The sequence below is a fragment of the Neovison vison genome, chromosome 3 (genome assembly GCF_020171115.1).
Source record: "Neovison vison isolate M4711 chromosome 3, ASM_NN_V1, whole genome shotgun sequence".
NCBI classification, from domain to species: domain Eukaryota; kingdom Metazoa; phylum Chordata; class Mammalia; order Carnivora; family Mustelidae; genus Neogale; species Neogale vison.
In genome coordinates this window covers 203839758-203860303 of record NC_058093.1, presented here as the reverse complement: position 1 = coordinate 203860303, position 20546 = coordinate 203839758, and the positions used below count along the sequence as shown (strand labels likewise).

General features: G+C 45.6%; 1 protein-coding gene and 1 non-coding gene across 4 annotated transcripts; one reads left to right on the top strand and one right to left on the bottom strand.

Moving 5' to 3' along the window:
• Window positions 1-3013: 3013 nt before the first annotated feature.
• Window positions 3014-20256, bottom strand: ZNF140 (zinc finger protein 140). 3 transcript variants are annotated; one of them, XM_044243614.1, is made up of 4 exons: window positions 19985-20256; window positions 16858-16984; window positions 16208-16303; window positions 3014-4441 (listed from the first exon to the last, which is right to left on the bottom strand). In XM_044243614.1, exons 1-4 carry the CDS (start codon window positions 19991-19993, stop codon window positions 3285-3287), a joined length of 1389 nt encoding a protein of 462 aa, XP_044099549.1. In that variant the 5' UTR covers window positions 19994-20256; the 3' UTR covers window positions 3014-3284. The 3 variants fall into 3 exon arrangements, with proteins under 3 accessions (XP_044099549.1, XP_044099550.1, XP_044099548.1); XM_044243615.1 differs by lacking the exon at window positions 19985-20256 and adding an exon at window positions 17816-18036; XM_044243613.1 differs by lacking the exon at window positions 19985-20256 and having other exon boundaries at window positions 16858-17625.
• LOC122903879 lies at window positions 13679-13813 on the top strand. Its single transcript, XR_006384080.1, has one exon. It is a non-coding gene; the product is annotated as a small nucleolar RNA SNORA70 (small nucleolar RNA).
• Window positions 20257-20546: the final 290 nt, after the last annotated feature.

Below are 20546 nucleotides of genomic sequence, written 5' to 3'. Positions count from 1 at the left end.
AAAAGATATTTACTTTAAAATTAAAATTTAATTTAAAATTAAAATTTAATTTAAAATTAAAATTAATCTTTAAAACTCTAAAAATCACTTATTTTTAAAAATCATTGTTAAATATGGAAAGATGAAACAGATTTGTGTGCTAAAATTCAGTGAAAGAAAGCAAATGTGAACCTTGCCAGCACCTTCTTGATATGACAAATATATCGTATGATGAAAATGGCCACAAGCTATTCATTTTCTTTTTTCAGTAGCAAGTCTCTTGATATCTCTTATTGTATAATCTAGAAATGATCTTTAATTTACTTTAATTAAGTTAAATTTGGGGGGCACCTGGGTGGCTCAGTTGGTTAAGCAACAGCCTTTGGCTTAGGTCGTGATCCCAGAATACCAGGATCGAGTCCCGCATTGGGCTCCCAGCTCCATGGGAAGTCTGCTTCTCCCTCTGACATTCTCTCTCATGCTGTTTCTCACTCTCTCTCTCATATAAATAAAATCTTTTTAAAAAATAAAGTAAATTTTAATTAAAGTGTAAATTAAATGTATGTGGAGTCCACATTAATTAAAGTATAAAAATAAAGATTTCCTTTAATTAAAAATAATAGCACGGGCCCTTGGGTGGATCAGTTAAGTGGCCAAACCCTGATTTCCACTCAGGTCATGGACTCCATCCCCGCACTGAGCATCTGCCTGAGACTCTCTCGGCCTCTGCCCTGCCCCCGCTCATGTGCACATGCATTCTCTCTCAAACGACGCTCAAATAAACACACAAAAGCATAGTTATTTTCTGATGTATCTTTACCACAAATTAATTAGCTTTAGGATGAGTTACATAGTTGAGAGTGATGTTTCGTGAGGGGGATTTTAAAGGAAAGTTACTGTTTTTGAGAAAATGGTTCCAGCAATTTGGCAGGCCGGACCACCCCATGCACGGGCACCCCCTGCCGGACCCGCCCCACCGACCTGACCACAGGCCTCTTGCCACCCTCTGGCCACCATTCTTGGACTCCTCCTTGCTCCAGTAAGGGTCACACTTGATTCAGAAATACAGAGCCCTGCTTACAAAAGGGAGAAAATAGATACTTCAAAAGATTATGGTTCTTCCTAGGTCCCGACCCAACTTTTTAATATAGAGGGAGAGAAGTTAGGGGCGCCTGGGCAGCTCAGTGGGTTAAGCATCTGCCTTCAGCTCAGGTCACGATCTCAGGGTCCCGGGATTGAGCCCAGCATGGGGCTCTCCACTCAGCAAGGAGCCTGCTTCTCTCTCTCCTCTGCCCCTGTCCTGCTCATGCTCTCTCTCTCCCACTCTGCCTCCCTCAAAAGAGCATGAGTGGCAGGGAGGGGCAGAGCCTTCAAGGAAGAATGCAAGCCACTTCCCACTTCTACCAATTTTACTTCATTTCCTCAAGAACCTGGAGTAGGAATTCAGGCAGGAAGGTTAAAGCCACGCCCTTTTCCTAAAAGAGAAAGCAAAGATGCCTAAATTCATGTTCTGAATGGAAGAATGGTAACCTCGGATGAGGATCCCATAGTTCCAAATCATTATATTCCTTTATGAAATCTTCAGGTCAGGGTCCAATCAGCCCCATTTCTCGTGAGACAAGTCTATGGCCATATCCCCAAATGTTACAAACCTCCGAAATGATAAACACATTTTTATCCAAAAAAGACGCCCACATGCGGCTAGCAAGAGTAACGCCCACTACACCATAGGAAAGGAAGGATGTGTACAATGGAGCTGTTCTGGCGGAGACTGAGGCGGTGAGAAAATTAGCAGGCAATGACTTTGTGTTACATCACAGTCAGCATGAAAGACAGCTGCCAGCCTCTCACCTGGTGAAAGATTCACCCACAATTAAAATATACTTAAATAAGGCATTTATTCAAGTACCAAACTGCATATAACCTATCCTAAATGCAAGCTCAGTCCTTAAAAGGAGGCAGATGATTCCAAGATAAGATACACCTTTAACTGGGACATTAAAAAATGGGCAAGGTGTACATGGAGAGTAAAAACATCGTCTGGTTTATTTTGACAAATATGTGCTTACAAAAGTAATGTTCCCACTGTAAGTGGATCAAAAGAGGAAAACCACCTTGGCATTTTCCTGCAACATAACTTATGTACATTTACTTCAAGCTAAGACAGGTCTAGTTACATTCAAGAATAAACATGAGTGAGCATAACCTTAAATCTAAACTCTATCTCAAAGTTAAAACCATGAAGATACGAAAAATGATTCTGTGACCATGTACGTTTCTACCAATGCACACGAGTCTTCACTGCTGATGTTGATACTGTGGTATTTGCATTTTCAGAATGATACATGCTATGGAAAAAAACTCTGCAAGTACCAGATTAATTAACTAAAAACCAAATATTTATTCATAGCTTTCTTTTCTGAGTTTGCTTTAAAACAATACCCCCCCCAAAAAAAACCTCCCTAACTCCCTCCAGTAGGACTTCTCAGAACTCAAGATCTTGCCACACTCCTTATGATAGGTTTCTCCCCGGTATAATTCTGCAGTTCTGAAATAAAGCAGAAAGTCACCCTCTATTCAGTTCATTTATAGGGTTGCTTTTTCTCTTGAGAGTATTTTCAAACTTAATAAATATTGCATGGTACACAAAAACATTGCCAAATCACTGCATTTGCATGACTTTGCTTCATTATGAATTTTCTGATGTCCAGGAAAAAGGAAAACAACTCTTGCCCACACGCTCTGTCCTGTTTGGGCTGACAGATGCAGAGTTGGGGCCAATTTCTCAATAAAATCTTCCTCACATTTATTGGCCATGTGTCCTTCCCTGGTAGGAATTTACAAATGTCCAGTGAGGGAATCGTACCAGGTAAGTCTTCTCAGTACTGGTTTCATCTTCTTTTTTTTTTTTTTTTAAAGATTTTATTTATTTATCAGAGTGAGAGAGAGAGCACAGGCAGACAGAATGGCAGGCAGAGGCAGAGGGAGAAGCAGGCTTCCTGCTGAGCAAGGAGCCCGATGTGGGACTCGATCCCAGGACGCTGAGATCATGACCTGAGCCGAAGGCAGCTGCTTAACCAACTGAGCCACCCAGGCGCCCCCTGGTTTCATCTTCTGATGTTAGAAAAAGAACGTGCTCATGGCTTTCCAACACATTCCTGGGCTCCTATGTTCCAGGATGTTGAATCAAGTATAACCCACCTTCTTCACATTCAACATATTCACTTAAGGCTTCTTTCCAGGAATCCTCTGAAGTCAAAGTAAGGCATTAACTGTTTCTGTTTTGGTTTTGAATCCATACGTTGTTAGGTTTTCTCTGTAGTGCGAATCCCATTGTGCTCAGTAAGGAACGAGTGATAACTGAACGAATTCTCAAACTCATAGGGGTTCTCTAGGCTGTGTGTTCTCTGATGTTTGGCCAGGTTTGAGCTCCAGCTGAAGGACTTATTGCATACCTTACATACATAGGGTTTCTCCCCAGTGTGAGTTATCTGATGCAGAATGAGGGAGAAGCTCCGACTGAAGGTTTTATCGCACTCAGTACATGCATACGGCTTTTCTCCAGTATGGATTTTCATATGTTGCATAAGGGACGCATGCCACGTGAAAACCTTACCACACTCGTCACACTCATAGAGCTTCTCTCCAGCGTGAATTCTCTGGTGTTTGATAAGGAACGAGTGACAGCGGAAGGCTTTCCTACACTCACTACACTCATAGGGGGTTCTGGAGGTATGGGTGCTCTGATGCCGCGTAAGGTGTGAGGAGCGGCGAAACGCCTTCCCACATTCGATGCATTCGTAAGGCTTCTCTCCCGTATGTGTGATCTGGTGGCGAATAAGTTCTGAGCCACTGCTAAAGGCTTTCCCACATTTCCTACAAATATACTGTTTCTTTCCTATATGAATTCTCTGATGTCGTGTGAGGTTTGAGGCACGGCTAAAGGCCTTTCCACATTCTGTACATTCGTAAGGTTTCTCCCCAGTATGTGTTCTCCGGTGTTCAATAAGGAATGAGAGGTAACTGAACGTTTTGTTACAGTCCTTACACTCGTGGGGTTTCTTCCCAGTATGTATCATCTGATGTTTCACAAGGTTGGAGATCTGGCTAAAGGTTTTGCCACATTCTGAACATATGTACGGTTTCTCTCCAGTATGAGTCCTCTGGTGTAACACCAGGGAAAAGCGCCGACTGAAGGTTTTCCCACATTCGTGACATCCATAGGGCCTCTCGCCGGTACTGACACTCACGCGCTGCGACAGCGCTCCTTGATGAGAGGCTGACACATGCCGGATACACCCCTGATTTCCTTGTATCTGAGTGTCCTCCTCACATTTCCAGCCTCCTTTAAAACTGGAATGTTCAGGGTCTTGGTTTAGGATTCTTTCCACTACCAAATACTGGGACGAGCCATCTTCATATATGACATTTGGAGAAAACTCTTTGATCTCACCCTTTGACTCTGAAAATAAAACAACAATTTTTTTTCCATACTGAGTAAAGCCACTCCACTTTTTCAATGAGGGATTAAAACACACACACACACACCCCCCTCAACACTCTACGGCTTTCAAAGTTCTCATATAGACTGAAATCTGAGCAGTATGCTCGGAAATTCAGAAGACATCAGAAGAGAGACAAAATAGGACAGGGAACATCTGGGCGGCTCAGTCAGTGAAGTGTCTGCCTTCAGCTCAGGTTGTGATCCCAGGCTCCTGGCGGGCTCCCTGCTCAGTGGGGAGCCTGCCTCTCCCTCTGACCCCCACCCCCAGCTTGTGCTTGCTCACTCTTGCTTGTCCTCTCTCTCAGACAAATAAATAAATAAAATCTTACCAAAGTACTATCAGGAAGATAAGAACTTGGGAAGGATGCGTTTTCGTCTTTCTCAGCTCTTCTTAAAATTTATTTGAGGCAAAAAGGACTTGAAAAAGACAATGTCATAATGCGGCTAATAAACTACACATATTCCTCAGGTCCCATAAAGACATCAGACTGTTCACTTAATGCCTTTGGAACATGTGACAGTGACTTACTTTAAATAGTAAGTAAAAGGAAATGACTGTCTATGACCCTCACCTGTACTCTACTTTGCGAAGTGGTAACTGAAGCTCAACCTTGGTGTAACAGTGTCTTTCCATTAAATGCTTTTTTTTTTTTTTTTTAGATTTTATTTATTTATTTTGACAGAGAGAGATCACAAGTAGGCAGAGAGGCAGGCAGAGAGAAAGAGGAGGAAGCAGGCTCCCTGTCGAGCAGAGAGCCCGATGTGGGACTCGATCCCAGGACCCTGAGATCATGACCTGAGCCGAAGGCAGCGGCTTAACCCACTGAGCCACCCAGGCACCCGCTTTTTTTTTTTTTTAAGGTGTATTTATTAGAAATAGTGAGTCTACAATCAGGACGGGCAGAGGGAGAGGGAGAGACTCTGAAGCAAACTCACTGCTGAGTGTGGAGCCTGACGCAGGGCTTAATCTCATGATCCTGAGACCATGACCTGAGCCAAAACCAAGAGTTGTACACTAACCCACTGAGCCACCCAGGCGCCCTATCAGATGTCTTTAACAGTCAAACATCGGCCCTGATCTTCTCCAGAGGAACAAAACAGTACAACAAATATGAAAAATATTTTAATTTTTTAAAGATTTTATTTATTTATTTGACAGAGAGAAATCACAAGTAGGCAGAGAGGCAGGCAGAGAGAGAGAGGGAAGCAGGCTCCCTACTGAGCAGAGAGCCCGATGCGGAACTCGATTCCAGGACCCTGAGATCACGACCTGAGCTGAAGGCAGCGGCTTAATCCACTGAGCCACCCAGGTGCCCGAAAAATATTTTAAAAATATATTCACTCATATCCTAATTCCTAGGAATTCATGGAGGTAAAAGGCCATGATGTATGCAATTTATTGTCCGATCTTTCAGGGAAAAAAAATCATATACCAAATGATAAAATGAATGGGGCAAAACATTAGCAATAGGTTAATTTAAAAAAAAAATTTTATTTATTTATTTGACAGACAGAGATCACAAGTAGGTGGAGAGGGGAGGAGGAGCAGGCTCCCTACTGAGCAGAGAGCCCGATGTGGGGCTCGATCCCAGGACCCTGGTATCATGACCTGAGCCAAAGGCAGAGGCTTTAACCCACTGGGCCACATAGGCGCCCCAGCAATAGGTGAATTTGAGTAAAGAGCTTATAAGTATCCTTTTCTATTCCTGAACATTTTCTGGAAGTTTAAAATTATTTCCAAATAACAAAACAAAAAACAAAAAACAAAAAACAAAAAAACCGTATTTCTCTAAAACACACTTTGACATTTACATTGTATGGGGGAATGCTATCTTTTATTATCACTGACCTTAAGCTTCTAAGGAAAAGTATATAAATCTATTTCTTTCTTTTTTAAGTTTTTTTATTTCTTTGAAAGACAGAGAGAGAATATGCATAAGTAGGGAGAGGCAGGGGCAGGAGAGGCAAGCTCCCTGCTAAGCAGGGAGCCCAATGCAGGGCTCAATCCCAGGACCCCAGGACGATGACATGAGCTGAAGGCAGACACTTAACTGAGCCACCCAGGTGCCCCAGACCTATTTCTTTTTTTCTTTTTTTTTAAATAAATATTTATTTATTTATTTAACAGAGATCACAATAGGCAGAGAGGCAGGCAGAGAGAGGAGGAAGCAGGCTCCCTGCTGAGCAGAGAGCCCAATGTGGGCTCGATCCCAGGACTCTAGGATCATGACCTGAGCCGAAGTCAGAGGCTTTAACCCACTGAGCCCCCCAGATGCCCCGACCTATTTCTTTAATAGGTATCTGAACAAAGAACCAAGAACTATACCTACATGGTAGATACGTTAACATGAAAGATAAAGATGGGGAGGCAGTAAAACAATAATGAAAATGGCTCAACAGAGGTAAATCTTAAATTATTTTCCTGACTCTCCTATAAACCAATTCCTTACCTACTGAGCAAATCAGTAAGAGCCCTGGAGAAATAAATGGATGAATTCTTTTCATAAGCAGAGAATATAAATAGGAAGATAAAAAGGACACAGAAGAAAAAAATGGTATAAAAAAACAAGATAAGCTCATCTAGAAAGGTTTCACTGCAGAAATTAGTTGGGAACAGAAATACAGCAAGATAGGGGCGCCTGGGTGGCTCAGTGGGTTAAGGCCTCTGCCTTCAGCTCAGGTCATGATCTCAGGGTCCTGGGATCGAGCCCCACATCGGGCTCTCTGCTCAGCGGGGAGCCTGCTTCCCCTCTCTCTCTGCCTGCCTCTCTGCCTGCTTGTGATCTCTGTCTATCAAATAAATAAATAAAATCTTTGAAAAAAAGAAAAGAAATACAGCAAGATATATGAGGTGAGCATAGATATTTAATGGTATTAGAAAAAGTAACTGGGGCACCTAGGGGGCTCAGTTGGTTGAGTGACTGCCTTAGGCTCAGGTCATGATCCCAGGGTCCTGGGTTCAAGTCCCATATCGGGCTCCCTGCTCAGTGGGAAGCCTGCTTCTCCCTCTCCCTCTGCTGCTCTGCCTGCTTGTGTCTCTCACTCTCTCTGTCAAATAAATAAATAAAATCTTTAAAAAAAAAAAAAAGAAAAGAAAAAGAAAAAGTAACTGGGGTTAACTGCAGAGATTTCATATACTACCAACCATACGGTTTCAGAGACCAATCCGAGTAAAAAGCACAACCAAGAAAACCAGGTTCCAAATACGAACAGAATGCTAATTATATATTTCTCATCCCGCTTCGTTCCCTCAAAGTCACCTCCCCCTCCTATCACGTACATGCCCATACTCTCTTTGGTAAAGGTCAAATGGATCTGATATAACTTAGTTTTTATACTGATTAAAAGCCTAGAGGAATACAAGGATTTTTTTTTTTTTTAAGATTTAATTTATTTATTTGGTAGAGAGAGACACAGCGAGAGAGGGAACACAGGTGGCGGGAGTCGGGGAGGGGGAAGCAAAGCCTCTGCCTTTGGCTCAGGTCATGATACCTCCCTGCTGAGCAGGAGCCCAATGTGGGGCGCAACACCAGCACATGGGATCATGACCAGAGCTGAAGGCAGACGTTTAAAAACTAACCCATCTAGGCACCCCCTTTATGACGCAGGGCTCAATCTCACGACCCTGATATCACAACCTAAGCCAAAACCAAGAGTCACACGCTTAACCAACTGAGCTACCAAGGCACCCACAAGGATCCGTCCTTAATGTAAGGAAGGGTTCCTATGAGAAATCTGCAGCTAACATACTCAAAGCAAAACTCAGATGCATTCACTTTCTTCTTATGAAAAAAAAGATTCTCTACCAACAATGTTACTTAAGACCATTGAGATAGTACTTAATGTAGTATAGAGAGAAAAAACTCACCAACCTAGAATTGTGTACCCTGAAAAACTATACTTCAAGGTGAAGGAGAAATAAAGATATTCTAAGACAAAAACTAGGGCAACATGTTACCAGTAGATATGGCTTGCAAGATCCAACATCCATTCATGAAAAAACTCAACAAACTAGGAATAGCGTGGAATTTCCTCAAGTTGCAAAGAACATCAAAAACTGTATAGCTAACACCCTATTAATGGTGAGAAATTTGAAGCTTTCCTGCTAAAACCAGGAACACTGCAAGGATGGTCCTTCACAGCTCTATTTTTTGTTTTTTTTTTAAAGACCTATTTATTTCAGTGAGAGAAAGGAAGTGCGGGGGGAAGGGGCGGAGGGAGAGGGAGAGAAATTCCAGGAGACTCCCACACTGAGTGCAGAGCCCAACATACGGCTCAATCTCACAACCGTGAGGTCAGATTTAAGCTGAAACCAAGAGGGAGATGCTTAACCAACTGCGGCACCCAGGTGCAGCTCAGCACTACTTTTCAATGCTGTAACGGTTCTTAGCTAATGCAACAAGACAAGAAAAGTAAGTAAAAGGTATACAGATTGGCAAAGAAGAAATAAACTTGGCAAAGAAGAAACTTTTTTTGGTAGATGACACTATTATCTATGCAAAGAATCTGAAAAATTTTACCAAAAAAGTGGAGTAAGTAATTATAACAAAATAGGATATAAAGTTAATGTATAAAAGTCAGTCTTTTGGGGCCCCTGGGTGGCTCAGTGGGTTGGAGCCTCTCCTTCGGCTCGGGTCATGACCCCAGAGGCCTGGGATCAAGCCCCGCATCGGGCTCTCTGCTCAGCTGGGAGCCTGCTTCCTCCTCTCTCTCTGCCTGCCTCTCTGCCTACTTGTGATCTCTCTCTGTCAAATGAATAAATAAAATCTTTAAAAAAAAAAAAAAAAAGAAGCAAAAGACCTACAATACCTAATGGGATACCAAAGGAAAAGAACAAGCCATAACCCTGGCACTACCTGACTTCAAGACTTACTGTAAACTGACAGTAATGAAGACGGTACGGGTGAAAGATAAAACGATCAGATCAATAGAGCAGAACAGAGGGCTAAGGAATGGAGCTGCCTAATTACACTCAACTGATCTCTCACAAGGCGCAAAGACGGCTTCTCAACCAACGCTCCTAGAACAACTATGCACCCACATGCTAAAAATGAATTTTTTCATACAGACCTTACACTCTTGATTAAAATTAACTTAAAATGGATCATAGACCTAAGCCTAAAACACAAAATTATAAAACTCCTAGAAGATAACATAGGGGGAACCTAGATGACCTTAGGTATGACAATGACTTTTTAGATACAACAACCAGAGTCATGATCCAGGAAAACAATTGACAAACTGGGCATCATTAAAATAAAAAAGCTCTGCTCTGCAAAAGCCAACATCAAGAGAATGAGAAGACATGTCACAAACGGAGAAAATATGTGCAAAAGACATATCTAATAAGACACTATCCAGGGCGCCTGGGTGGCTCAGTAGGTTAAGCCTCTGCCTTCGGCTCAGGTCATAATCTCAGGGTCCTGGGATCAAGTCCCGTATCAGGCTCCCTGCTCTACAGGGAGCCTGCTTCCTCCTCTCTCTCTCTCTCTGCCTGCCTCTCTGCCTACTTGTGATCTCTCTGTCAAATAAATAAATAAAAATCTGTTTAAAAAAAAAAAAAAGACCTTGTGTCCAAAATATACAAAGAACTCTTAAAACTCAACAATAAGAAAAAGAACAATATACTTTAAAAATGGGCAAAAGACCTGAACAGCAACATGACCAAGGAATATATACAGATGGCAAGAATATGGAAAGATATTCAACATCACATGCCATGAGAAAATTCTTTTTTTAAGATTTTATTTATTTATTTATTTATTTATTTGACAAAGAGAGAGATCACAAGTAGGGAGAGAGAGAGAGAGAGAGGGATACAAGCTCCCTGCTGAGCAGAGCGCCCGATGCAAGGCTCGATCCCAGGACCCTGGAATCATGACCTGAGCCGAAGGCAGAGGCTTTAACCCACTGAGCCACCCAGGCACCCCGCCATGAGAAAATTCTAAATTAAAATGAAGGGTGCCTGGGTGGCTCTGGCTCTGTCGGCTAAGTGGCTGCCTTTGGTGCACGTCATGATCGGGCTCCCTCCTCTCCCTCTGCCTGCCGCTCTATTTGTGGTCTCTTTCAACTAAATAAATAAAATATTTAAAAATAAATAAATAAACACATAAATAAGTGAGATGCCACTACACAGTTATTACAATACCCAAAATGCAATCTACTAACAACATCAAATGCTGGCAAGGATGCGGAGCAATATGGACTATGATCATTCATTGCTGGTGGGAATGCAAAAATGGTAGAACCACTTTGGAAATTCATCTGGCAGGGGTTTTTTTTGTTTTGTTTTTTTTCTTTTGAAGGTTTTATTTATTTATTTATCTGACAGAGACACAGCAAGAGAGGGAACACAGGCAGGGGAAGTGGGAGAGGGAGAAGCAGGCTCCCCACCAAGCAGGGAGCCTGATGCAGGGCTCGATCCCAGGACCCAGGGATCATGACCTGAGCCGAAGGCAGATACTTAACGACTGAGCCACCCAGGTGTCCAGTTTAGATGTTTCCTAACTAAACATTCTCTTACCACACAATTCAACAACTGCACTCTTTGACATTTACCCAAATTAATTCAAAACTTAGGTTCACACAAAAGCCTGCAATCAGATATTTATAGCAGCTCTAAATGCCCAAACTTAGAAGCAACCACACAGCCTTTAGCAGGAGAATGCAAAAGTAAACTCCAGTTCATCCAGAAAACAGAATATTATTTAGCACTAAAAAGAAACAAATTGTTGGGTGCGTAGGTGGCTCAGTCAGGTGAGCATCTGTCTTCCACGCAGGTCCAGAGACGGAGTCCCGCATCGGGCTCCCTGCTTAGTGAAGAGGCTGCTTCTCCCTCCCCCTCTGCTCCTCACTGCTTGTGCTCTCTCTCTCTCTGACAAATAAAATCTTAAAAAAAAGAAAAGGAAGAAGTTTAAAAAGCAAAGAAAAGAAATAGGGGCGCCTGGGAGGCTTAGTCAAGTCATTAAGTGTTTGCCTCTGCTCAGGTCATGATCACAGAGTCCTCGGATCGAGCCCCACATTAGGCTCTGTGCTCAGTGGAGAGTCTGCTTGAGAATTTCTCTCTCTCTCCCTCTCCCCCTCCCAGTTTATGTGTACACACTCTCTAAAATAAATAATCTAAAAAAAGAAAAAGAACAGAAAGAAAAAACCTCTCCAAATGACTAAAATTTGAGAGGCACAGTGATTTCTTTGTTAAGTTCCGGCATCTGATACTCAACTGCCTAATGAACTGATAGAGTCAAATATCCCATAAAGATCCGACACTCGGAAAGTCACAAATTGATATAATCTTCCCTCCCCTTCAAAGCTGCTCATCTTGGGGCGCCTGGTGGCTGAGTTGGTCAAGCATCCGCGTTTGGTTCAGGTCATCTTGGAAACCTGGGATGGAGTCCCACATCGGGCTCTTTTCTCCCTCTTCCTCTGTCCCTCCCCCAGCTCCTGCTCACTCTCTCTCTCAAATAAATAAAGTCTCTGTAAAAAAGAAAAGAGAAATCTATGTTCCCTGCAGCACAGGAATAATACCCATTTTCCTCTTTTTCACTCTGTCTCCTTGTTACTTGGCTACAGAGGGAGACACAGTTGCAGGAGGTACAGAGCAGAAGGGAAACTAAAGGTCTGCCTTTCTACTCGGAAGACCTGAAAGATGGGGCCTGAGAACCAAAAAGGGTAGGAGAGGGAGCTCAAGAAAGTGCTCCCATGAAGTCGTGTATGAAATCCTGAGCTCATCCCTGAGTTGTGCATGCATGGATCTGACCCTATATACCACACTAGAAACTGAAAATGGAAGCACAGGGGAACCCACTGCCCAGGTGCGGAAAGGCCAGCAGGAGGTGTATATGCAGAACAAATACTGGAGACCTACAAAGCCTTTAAAAACAGGATGTCCGGGGCGCCTGAGTGGCTCAGTGGGTTAAGCCTCTGCCTTCAGCTCAGGTCATGATCTCAGGGTCCTAGGATCGAGTCCCACATCGGGATCTCTGCTTGGCAGGGAGGCTGCTTCTCCCTCTCTCTCTCTCTGCCTGCCTCTCTACCTACTTGTGGTCTCTGTCAAATAAATAAAATAAAATCTTAAAAAAAAACCCAAAAAACAAAAAACAGGACTGTCCTAGAGCCATGTACATAGGAGAGAGGTTACAACTGATGGCCTCAACTTACCCATACTGACAACCGGCCTAAATACAATGATCGTCTCCAACAGAACTTAAACAAGACCCAAAATCTTAAAATGTGAAAATCAATGGGTTAAAATCCAAGTTATAGGACATACAGAGAAACAGAAATATCTCCCCATCCTGCAGGACAAGACCGCTATAGACAACCCAGCTATAAAAAACACTTAAAAGGCATTTATGGGGGTGCCTTGGTGGCAGTGGGTTAAAGCCTCTGCCTTCGGCTCAGGTCATGATCCTGGGGTCCCGGGATCAAGCCCCATGTTGGGCTCCCTGCTCAGTGGGGAGCCTGCTTCCCTCTCTCTGCCTGCCTTTCTGCCGACTTGTGATCTCTCTGTCAAATAAATAAATAAAATCTTTAAAAAAGAAAGAAAGAAAGAAAGAAAACGACAGAGAATCCAATATATAAATGAGCAAAAACCTTCAAGAGGCAGCTCACAGATGAGGCATAATCTAACGATAAGAAAGAGGTCACTGTCCCCCCACCCGGAATTCCAGTTCCAGACACAGACCACAGGAAATCCGGCCAGTCTGTGCCAGAATGCAGGGACAATGGTAACACGGCTTGTGACTGCCCTAAAATGCAAACACACCTCGAAGGCCTTGATAACAGAAGACAGAAATGGGAGTGCCAACTTGCACGATGAACAAACTACTGGAGTCATATGCAAAATGCGTAAGTCTTAGAAGTAATTTCGAGAAGCACAACACAGTACATACAGTATGGACCCATCTATATAAAGTTCACAAACATACACACCTAAGCTGTAGTGATTCGAAACACAAACACTTGACAAGTCTGTCAAGTAACCAACAGGGCAACTCACTGCCACTAAAGTAAGGAGGAGGCTGTTCTGGGCAGGGAAGAGGGGATCACACGCAGCGCTCGCAGACACCCGGCAGCGTTCTGCCTACCGACCGAGGTGGTGGTTACATCAGTACCTTCCAATCACTGTTAGGCTGCACATTTACGTTTTATGCATTATTTCTGTGTGATACATTACCTTTCTACATAAGTTCTGCACTGCAGCCAACAAAGCCAACTGTGCGGCCTCCCCATGGAGAGTCTGGTGTGCGACAGTAGCAAACAGTGGCCTCCTCAGTAGTGTACGCAGCCTGTTGCTTGTATGTGTTGCCTTACAGGACCCTAGACACAGCCCGTTCTGGTGGACAAACATCTGATCTCATGCTGCCCCCAATACAGGCTCCAAACAGGTATGTGGGCGGCCCTTGGGAAACCTCAGGGCACAGTGGCCAAGGTCCACATAGGCCAAATCATGTCCATCCATACGACAGGCGGAGCAAGTGATGGAGGGCCAACACAGGGACCAGTTCCCTGGGGCTGCCAGAAGAGCCACATCTCCACGAAGTGGGACTTTACTTGCTTTAAAGGACAAAAATATGAAGCCATGGGGTGCCTGGGTGGCTCAGTGGGTTAAGCCGCTGCCTTCGGCTCAGGTCATGATCTCAGGGTCCTGGGATCGAGTCCCACATCGGGCTCTCTGCTCAGCGGGGAGCCTGCTTCCCTTCCTCTGCCTCTCTGCCTACTTGTGATCTCTCTCTCTCTGTCTGTCAAATAAATAAATAAATAAATCTTTAAAAAAAAAAAAAAAATGAAGCCATGATGGCTGAAAAGCAGTTCAATGCAACTGTCTGTAGGGTCAAACACATCCCTAACTGTGGCCTCCTGGACAAACGATGGGCCCTGTGCCCATGCGAACCTTAGCACTGCCCCCTCCTTCTTCATGCCCACCAACAAATCCTACTTCCTGTTCAAATAAGGGGGAGGAGGGGTCCTAGAATGAACACATAAAAATTCGAAGAGCTGTATTAAAGTTGTGGAGGGACACCCGGCTGGTTCAGCACGTAAAGCATGTGAGTCTTGGTCTTGGCGTCAAGAGTACAAGCCCAAGGCTGGGCACAGAGATCACTTAAAAAATAAGTGAATAAATAAACGAATGAAAGAACGAATGAAGCAGTGGAATTAGAGACAACTTTTCTACCTTTGTCCTTTACCTCACTTCCCTTGCACATACTTCTAACAGTTTTGTTGCTCTTACAAGATTAAGGAGAGGACACTGTTCTTCAACTCCTACTGGAAAAGGGAAATCGCCTGGCACCTGCTGCAGTTCACAACTTCCGCCCACACCCGTTCTCTCCTGCCCTCCTGGAAGTCTGCGGCACAGGAGAGTCATTACCACCACGGCTCTCACAGCTGCAGCTGCTTCCATGGCACCTGCTCCTGTCCCTCATCAGGGTCTCTGAGCCGCTGCTTCTCTGTCCGTGTAAGCACTCCTCCTGCTTTCTCAGGGACAGATCACGTACCGCCATTAGAAGCTTCAGAATCAACTGAAGAACTTGCACAACTTTTCATCGATGCAGAATTTAAGCTCCGTAGATCTTCTGTGTCAGAATCTTCCGGCGGGGGGATGGAGAGGCATGGCCATTTATTTTTAAAAAGCTTCACCAGCAATTTTGTTATTAACCCAAGGTGACATCTCAGTCTCACGGCTTCAATTTTTGCTTAATACTAAAATTCCCACATGTACATCTCTAACTGGAACTTTTTCCTTCCATATATTCCAACAGCTCGGTGCAAATCCTCACTTGGAAATACCATCCTCTACCTACACCAAGCTTATCTCAAATGAATTCATCACTTTTTCTCCAAAACGAATCCTTTTCCTGTCTTTTACGTTTCTATTACTACTATACCTGCACATTATCACATAGGCCTAAAACACCAACTGGAATTCCTTTCTCCTTATTGCTGAATTGCAAATTTGAGGACACGTAAGTTACTTCCAGACCTATTTTATCTCACTAGGCTATAACTTCTTTGATAGTTATTACACTCTTTTATACTTTCTCCTCTTTGTAGCACCTAAGAGAAAGTCTTTTAAATAAATATTAAGAGAAGGACGCGTGGGTGGCTCAATCATTTAAGCCCCTGCCTTCAGCCCGGGTCATGATCCCAGGGTCCTGGGATCGAGTCCTGCGTCGGGCTCCTTGCTCAGTGGGGAGCCTGCTTCTCCCTCTGCCTCTGCCTCCCACTCTGCCTGCTTGTGCCCTCTGTCTCTCTGACAAATAAATAAATAAAATCTTTAAAAAGTAAGTAAATAAATAAATAAATATTAAGAGAATGTGTGAGTGAATGAATAAACCCATCAACTGACCAAAAAGTAACGAATTAGTCTTTCCAAGACGGTTAAACAGAACAAAGCTTACAGAAAAAATATATAGCTTTTAATTTAGGCAACAGAAACATAGGTCAGTTTCAAGAAAGAAAGGGAGAAGTCAAAAAGAAATGAAACTTAGAGCCCAGACAGAGCTCACAATGGAAAGAGAGAACACATCTGTCCGTGAGAAAGCAGGGAAAGGATAAGAGAACTGAAGACAGGCCGGTAAGAGGATGCAGAGTGGTTCCTTATGGGGCTACGGGCAAGATTTCATAGTCCCCATATGTCTTGTATCTTTAAGGGAAAACTTTACAACCAACATATAAAAGTATTGCTTCCTCCCGGATTAGCTGGGTTGTTATTAACTTACTCACCTGAAAACAGATCTCTTCTCACATCTCTGTTATCCAGCCAGGGGTCTCTCCCTTGCTCCAGTAAGGAAACCACATATGGCTTAGAAATGTTAAGACCTATTTGCAGAAAATGAAATAAATTCAATTATCAGTCCTTGAGTCCCTAGAAAGAGGACATTAAAAGAAACACCAGATGTAAATATGAGAGATGTCTAAGGATTAGGTGGCTATAATCCATCTTGAAAAATAAAAAAACGGTGACTGGCTGTCTCAGACAATAGAGCACGCATCTCGGGTTTTAAGTTCGAGCCCCACACTGGGTGTATAAATTACTTATAAATAAAAATTGCTTAAAAAAAAAAGTGGGGCGCCTGGGTGGCTCAGTGGGTTAAGCCTCTGCCCTCGGCTCAGGTCATGATCCCAGGGTCCTGGGACCAAGCACCACGTCAGGCTCTCTGCTCACTGGGGAGCCTGCTTCCTCCTCTCTCTCTGCCTGCCTCTCTGCCTGCTTGTGATCTCTCTGTCAAATAAATAAATAAAATCTTAAAAAAAAAAAGTAAAAAACAATCAAAAAGAAAACTAACATATTCCCTATGGGAATATTCAATCTGAAAACCAAGATTCACGAAGCCATCCTAAAGTTCAAATTCTGAGAGGAGGAACACACTTACCCAGTGAGACCAGGTGGCCGTAGTTCTCCAACATCACATGTCTGTACAGATCCCTCTGAGCAGGGTGGAGCCATTCCCACTCCTCCTGGGAGAAGTCAATGGCCACATCTCTGAAAGTCACTGACCCCTGAAATGACATACAGTTACCTGCACCACCAACACCCAGGCTCCCAAAGATGCTCGCCAAGGAGTAAAGTGAGTCCCACAGCGCAGAGCAGACAGTGGACACAAGCAGCAGTGATGGGAGCTTCCAGAATTCTAAGTGATTGTTAAGACTATAAGTAAGAGCCTAGCTGTTTCATTTTATTGTATAACTGAAGAAAAACGGAAAAAATAAACACAATTTGTCCTGAGATCATTTACAACTTTGTGAAAGATAAAGGAGTATACACGTGAACAACGTCGATTCCTGACTTTTTGTTGTGGAAGTTCTTAGAATCTTACAACACTAAATGAATAGTGAAGACAATCCCTTTGTGTGTAACAATGTTCACTTTCCTTAATGGCAGCCCTATTTTACTATGATCTGGCCAAGTTTCTTCCTGGTAACTGACAAGGGAGCAGAAGGCAAGCTGGGGACAAAGCTCAAGCTGACACCCGCAGGTGGGTTCTCTGGAACATTCCTCAGGCACTCCTGGATGCTCTAAAGCTAAGGGAAGGGAAAACAAGTGGTTCATTTACAGCGATTAAAGTTCTGTGAGACCTGAGTCTCCCTCAGTTCACAAACATCTTAGTGATTTACAAGAAAAAAGTGTTCTTTTTTTTTTTTTTTTTAAGATTTATTTATTTGACAGAGCCACACAGTGAGAGAGGAAACACAAGCAGGGGAAAGGAAGAGGGAGAAGCAAGCTTCCCACCAAGCAGGGAGCCTGATGTGGGGCTCGATCCCAGGACCGGAGGAGAAGGCAGATGCTTCACCAACGTGCACCCAGGAGCCCCAAGAGAAATGTATTCTTACCGATAACCTAACTTCTGGAAGGAAACTCCCAACTGCCTCAAGGACAATCACCTTGACAATGGCAAGGCCTCCAATATCTTGTAGGTCCTCTTTAGCATACCAAAGTTCTTTTGAAACCCTCCCTTTTGGGGCACCTGGGTCATTCAGTTGTTAATCCGTCTGCCTTAGACTTAGGTCGGGCTTGAGGAAAGCCTATTTCTCCCTCTCCCTCTGGCTGTCTCTGTCAAATAAATAAATAAAATCTTAAAACAACAAAAACAAAAACAAAAACAAAACTCTCCCTTTTCCTTACCTCCCCCAACTCCCCCGTAAGTCATCAGTCACCCCTCACAGCCTCTTTCTGCCCATGAGTCCTGCCCATGGGTTTTAATAAAGTCATCTTTTTTGCACCAAAGATGCCTCAAGAATTCTTTCTTAGCCGTCAGCTCCGGCCCCCACCTACATTAAAAACTTCATCAGTGGGGCGCCTGTGTGGCTCAGTGGGTTAAAGCCTCTGCCTTCGGCTCAGGTCATGATCCCAGGGTCCTGGGATCGAGCCCCACATTGGGCTCTCTGCTCAGCAGGGAGCCTGCTTCCTCCTCTCTCTCTCTCTGCCTGCCTCTCTGCCTACTTGTGATCTCTGTCTGTCAAATAAATGAATAAAATCTAAAACAAACAAAAAACAAAAAAAACCTCATCAGTAAGAACTGACTACAGCAGACAGCAGCAGCACCCCTGAAAAGGGGCATGCACTCAAGTGCACCACAGCTGTCCCCACTCCTGAGGAACAGCTGTGAAACTGAGGGGTAACTTGAGCAGAGTCACAGACAAGCAGGGTGAGCAGCCAGGCCATAACGATTGCCCAAGGAAGGAATGCAACACCTCCCGGGATGGAACCTGAAACTTTTCCCCTCAGGGCTGGGGTAACAGTACGCCTCACTTGGCAGTCTGGGTTTGCCCGGCTTAAATAATCCACATGATCATTAAGCATGGACAGAAATTTTAAAAGGTACCAAACTAATAAAAACCCCAGGTGTAGGGTAGTTATATTTTAAAGTTCAAAACTTTTCTTTTTTTTTTTAGAAAAAAATATTTTTAAAGATTTTATCTATTTATTTGACAGAGAGAGATCACAAGCAGGCAGAGAGGCAGGCAGAGAGGGGGGGGGAAGCAGGCTCCCTGCTGAGCAGAGAGCCCGATGCGGGGCTCGATCCCAGGACCCTGAGATCAGGACCTGAGCCGAAGGCAGAGGCTTAACCCACTGAGCCACCCAGTGCCCCTATTTTACAGTTTAAAAAAGTTGTTCCGCGGCACCTGGGTGGTTCAGTGGGTTAAGCCTCTGCCTTGGGCTCAGGTCATGATCCCAGGATCCTGGGATCGAGCCCCACATCTGGCTCTCTGCTTAGCGGCCAGGCTGCTTCTGCCTCTCCCTCCGCTGCCCCCCAGCTTGCACTCTCTAATAAATTAAAAAAATAAAAAAAAGGGTCCCCTCTGCCCGTCCTCCCTCTCCCACCAAAAGAACGTGTTAAAATTTTGACTATCGACAAATAACGCTATTTCCCAAACGGTGGACTCTGCAGCGCAGACGGAAACGGCACTGCCCAGCAAAACGCGGGGAGCATCTGGATCTGGAGACAAGGAGGACACGAAGTCGAGAAGCGGAACTGAAAGCGGCCCCCGAGTCCGGACGGTCGCCCTTCCTCCCACGGCAGGGAAGCGACTCTGCCGCAGGTCGTGCTCTCCCGCGCCGGCCGCTGCCCCGGGACGGGCCGCGCGTCGGAATCACTGGGAAGTGACCCCCGCAGCACGCCCGGAGCCGCACAGCCAGGGACTCCGGATCAGAAGGTCCGGCCGGAGCTCGGGGACAGTCACCCCCAGGAAGCTCCCCGGTGACGCTGATACTGCTGGTCCGGGGACCCCACGGACACAGGCGCCGGAAGCAGGCGCCCGACCAAAGCACGGGGGTAAGCGGGCAGCCGTGGTCCCAGCTCTGGGGAAACGAGGCACATCGCCTCCGCCGGCTCCCCGCGGCCCAGAACCCGCCGGCGCGGGGCGGGCTTCGCGCGCACCCCTCACGCCCCCGTCCGCGCGGGCCGCCGCAGGGCAGCCCCGCGGCCCGGGGCTTTCGGAGAGCGCCGGCCGGCCTGAGCGTGCGGCTGCGTCCAGGAAGAAGGGGACGGGGCGGCTTACCTGAGGCATGCTCGCGGCCGGCGCGGGGACGACGGGACCTGGACACGGCAGAGCTGGCGCGGAGAGAACGAAGCCCTGAGCGCGGGCCGACCTCGCCGCACACGGGCCCCTCCGCCCCCCAACCACGGCGCGCGTCCGGGCAGCCAGGAGCTGACCCACAGCCCCCGCCTCCAGGGGGGTCACAGGACGGCGCGCTTCCTCGGCGCCTCGGGCCCGGTGGGCGAGGCGGTCCTAAGCCCCGGACGGAGCCTTGGGCCCGGGCCCCCCCGGAGGCGAGCGCGGCGCGGGCAGGGAGGGCCGCTCTACGTACCCGGAGCCGACGCGAGCCCGACTTCCGACTGTGCGTGCGGGAACCCCGCCGCCAGGCTCGCGCAAATTCCGCCTGCCCGAGCTTCGGCGACCGGACCCCTGACCAGGCCGCGGGCCTCGGACGACTACACGTCCCAAGACCCACCGCGGCACCCGGGAGGGGGCGGGAGAGCAGCCCTGACGCACGACGACTGCCGGAACGACCCGCGCCTGCGCACACAGCAACAGAGCCGGCGGGCCTCAGACGACTACA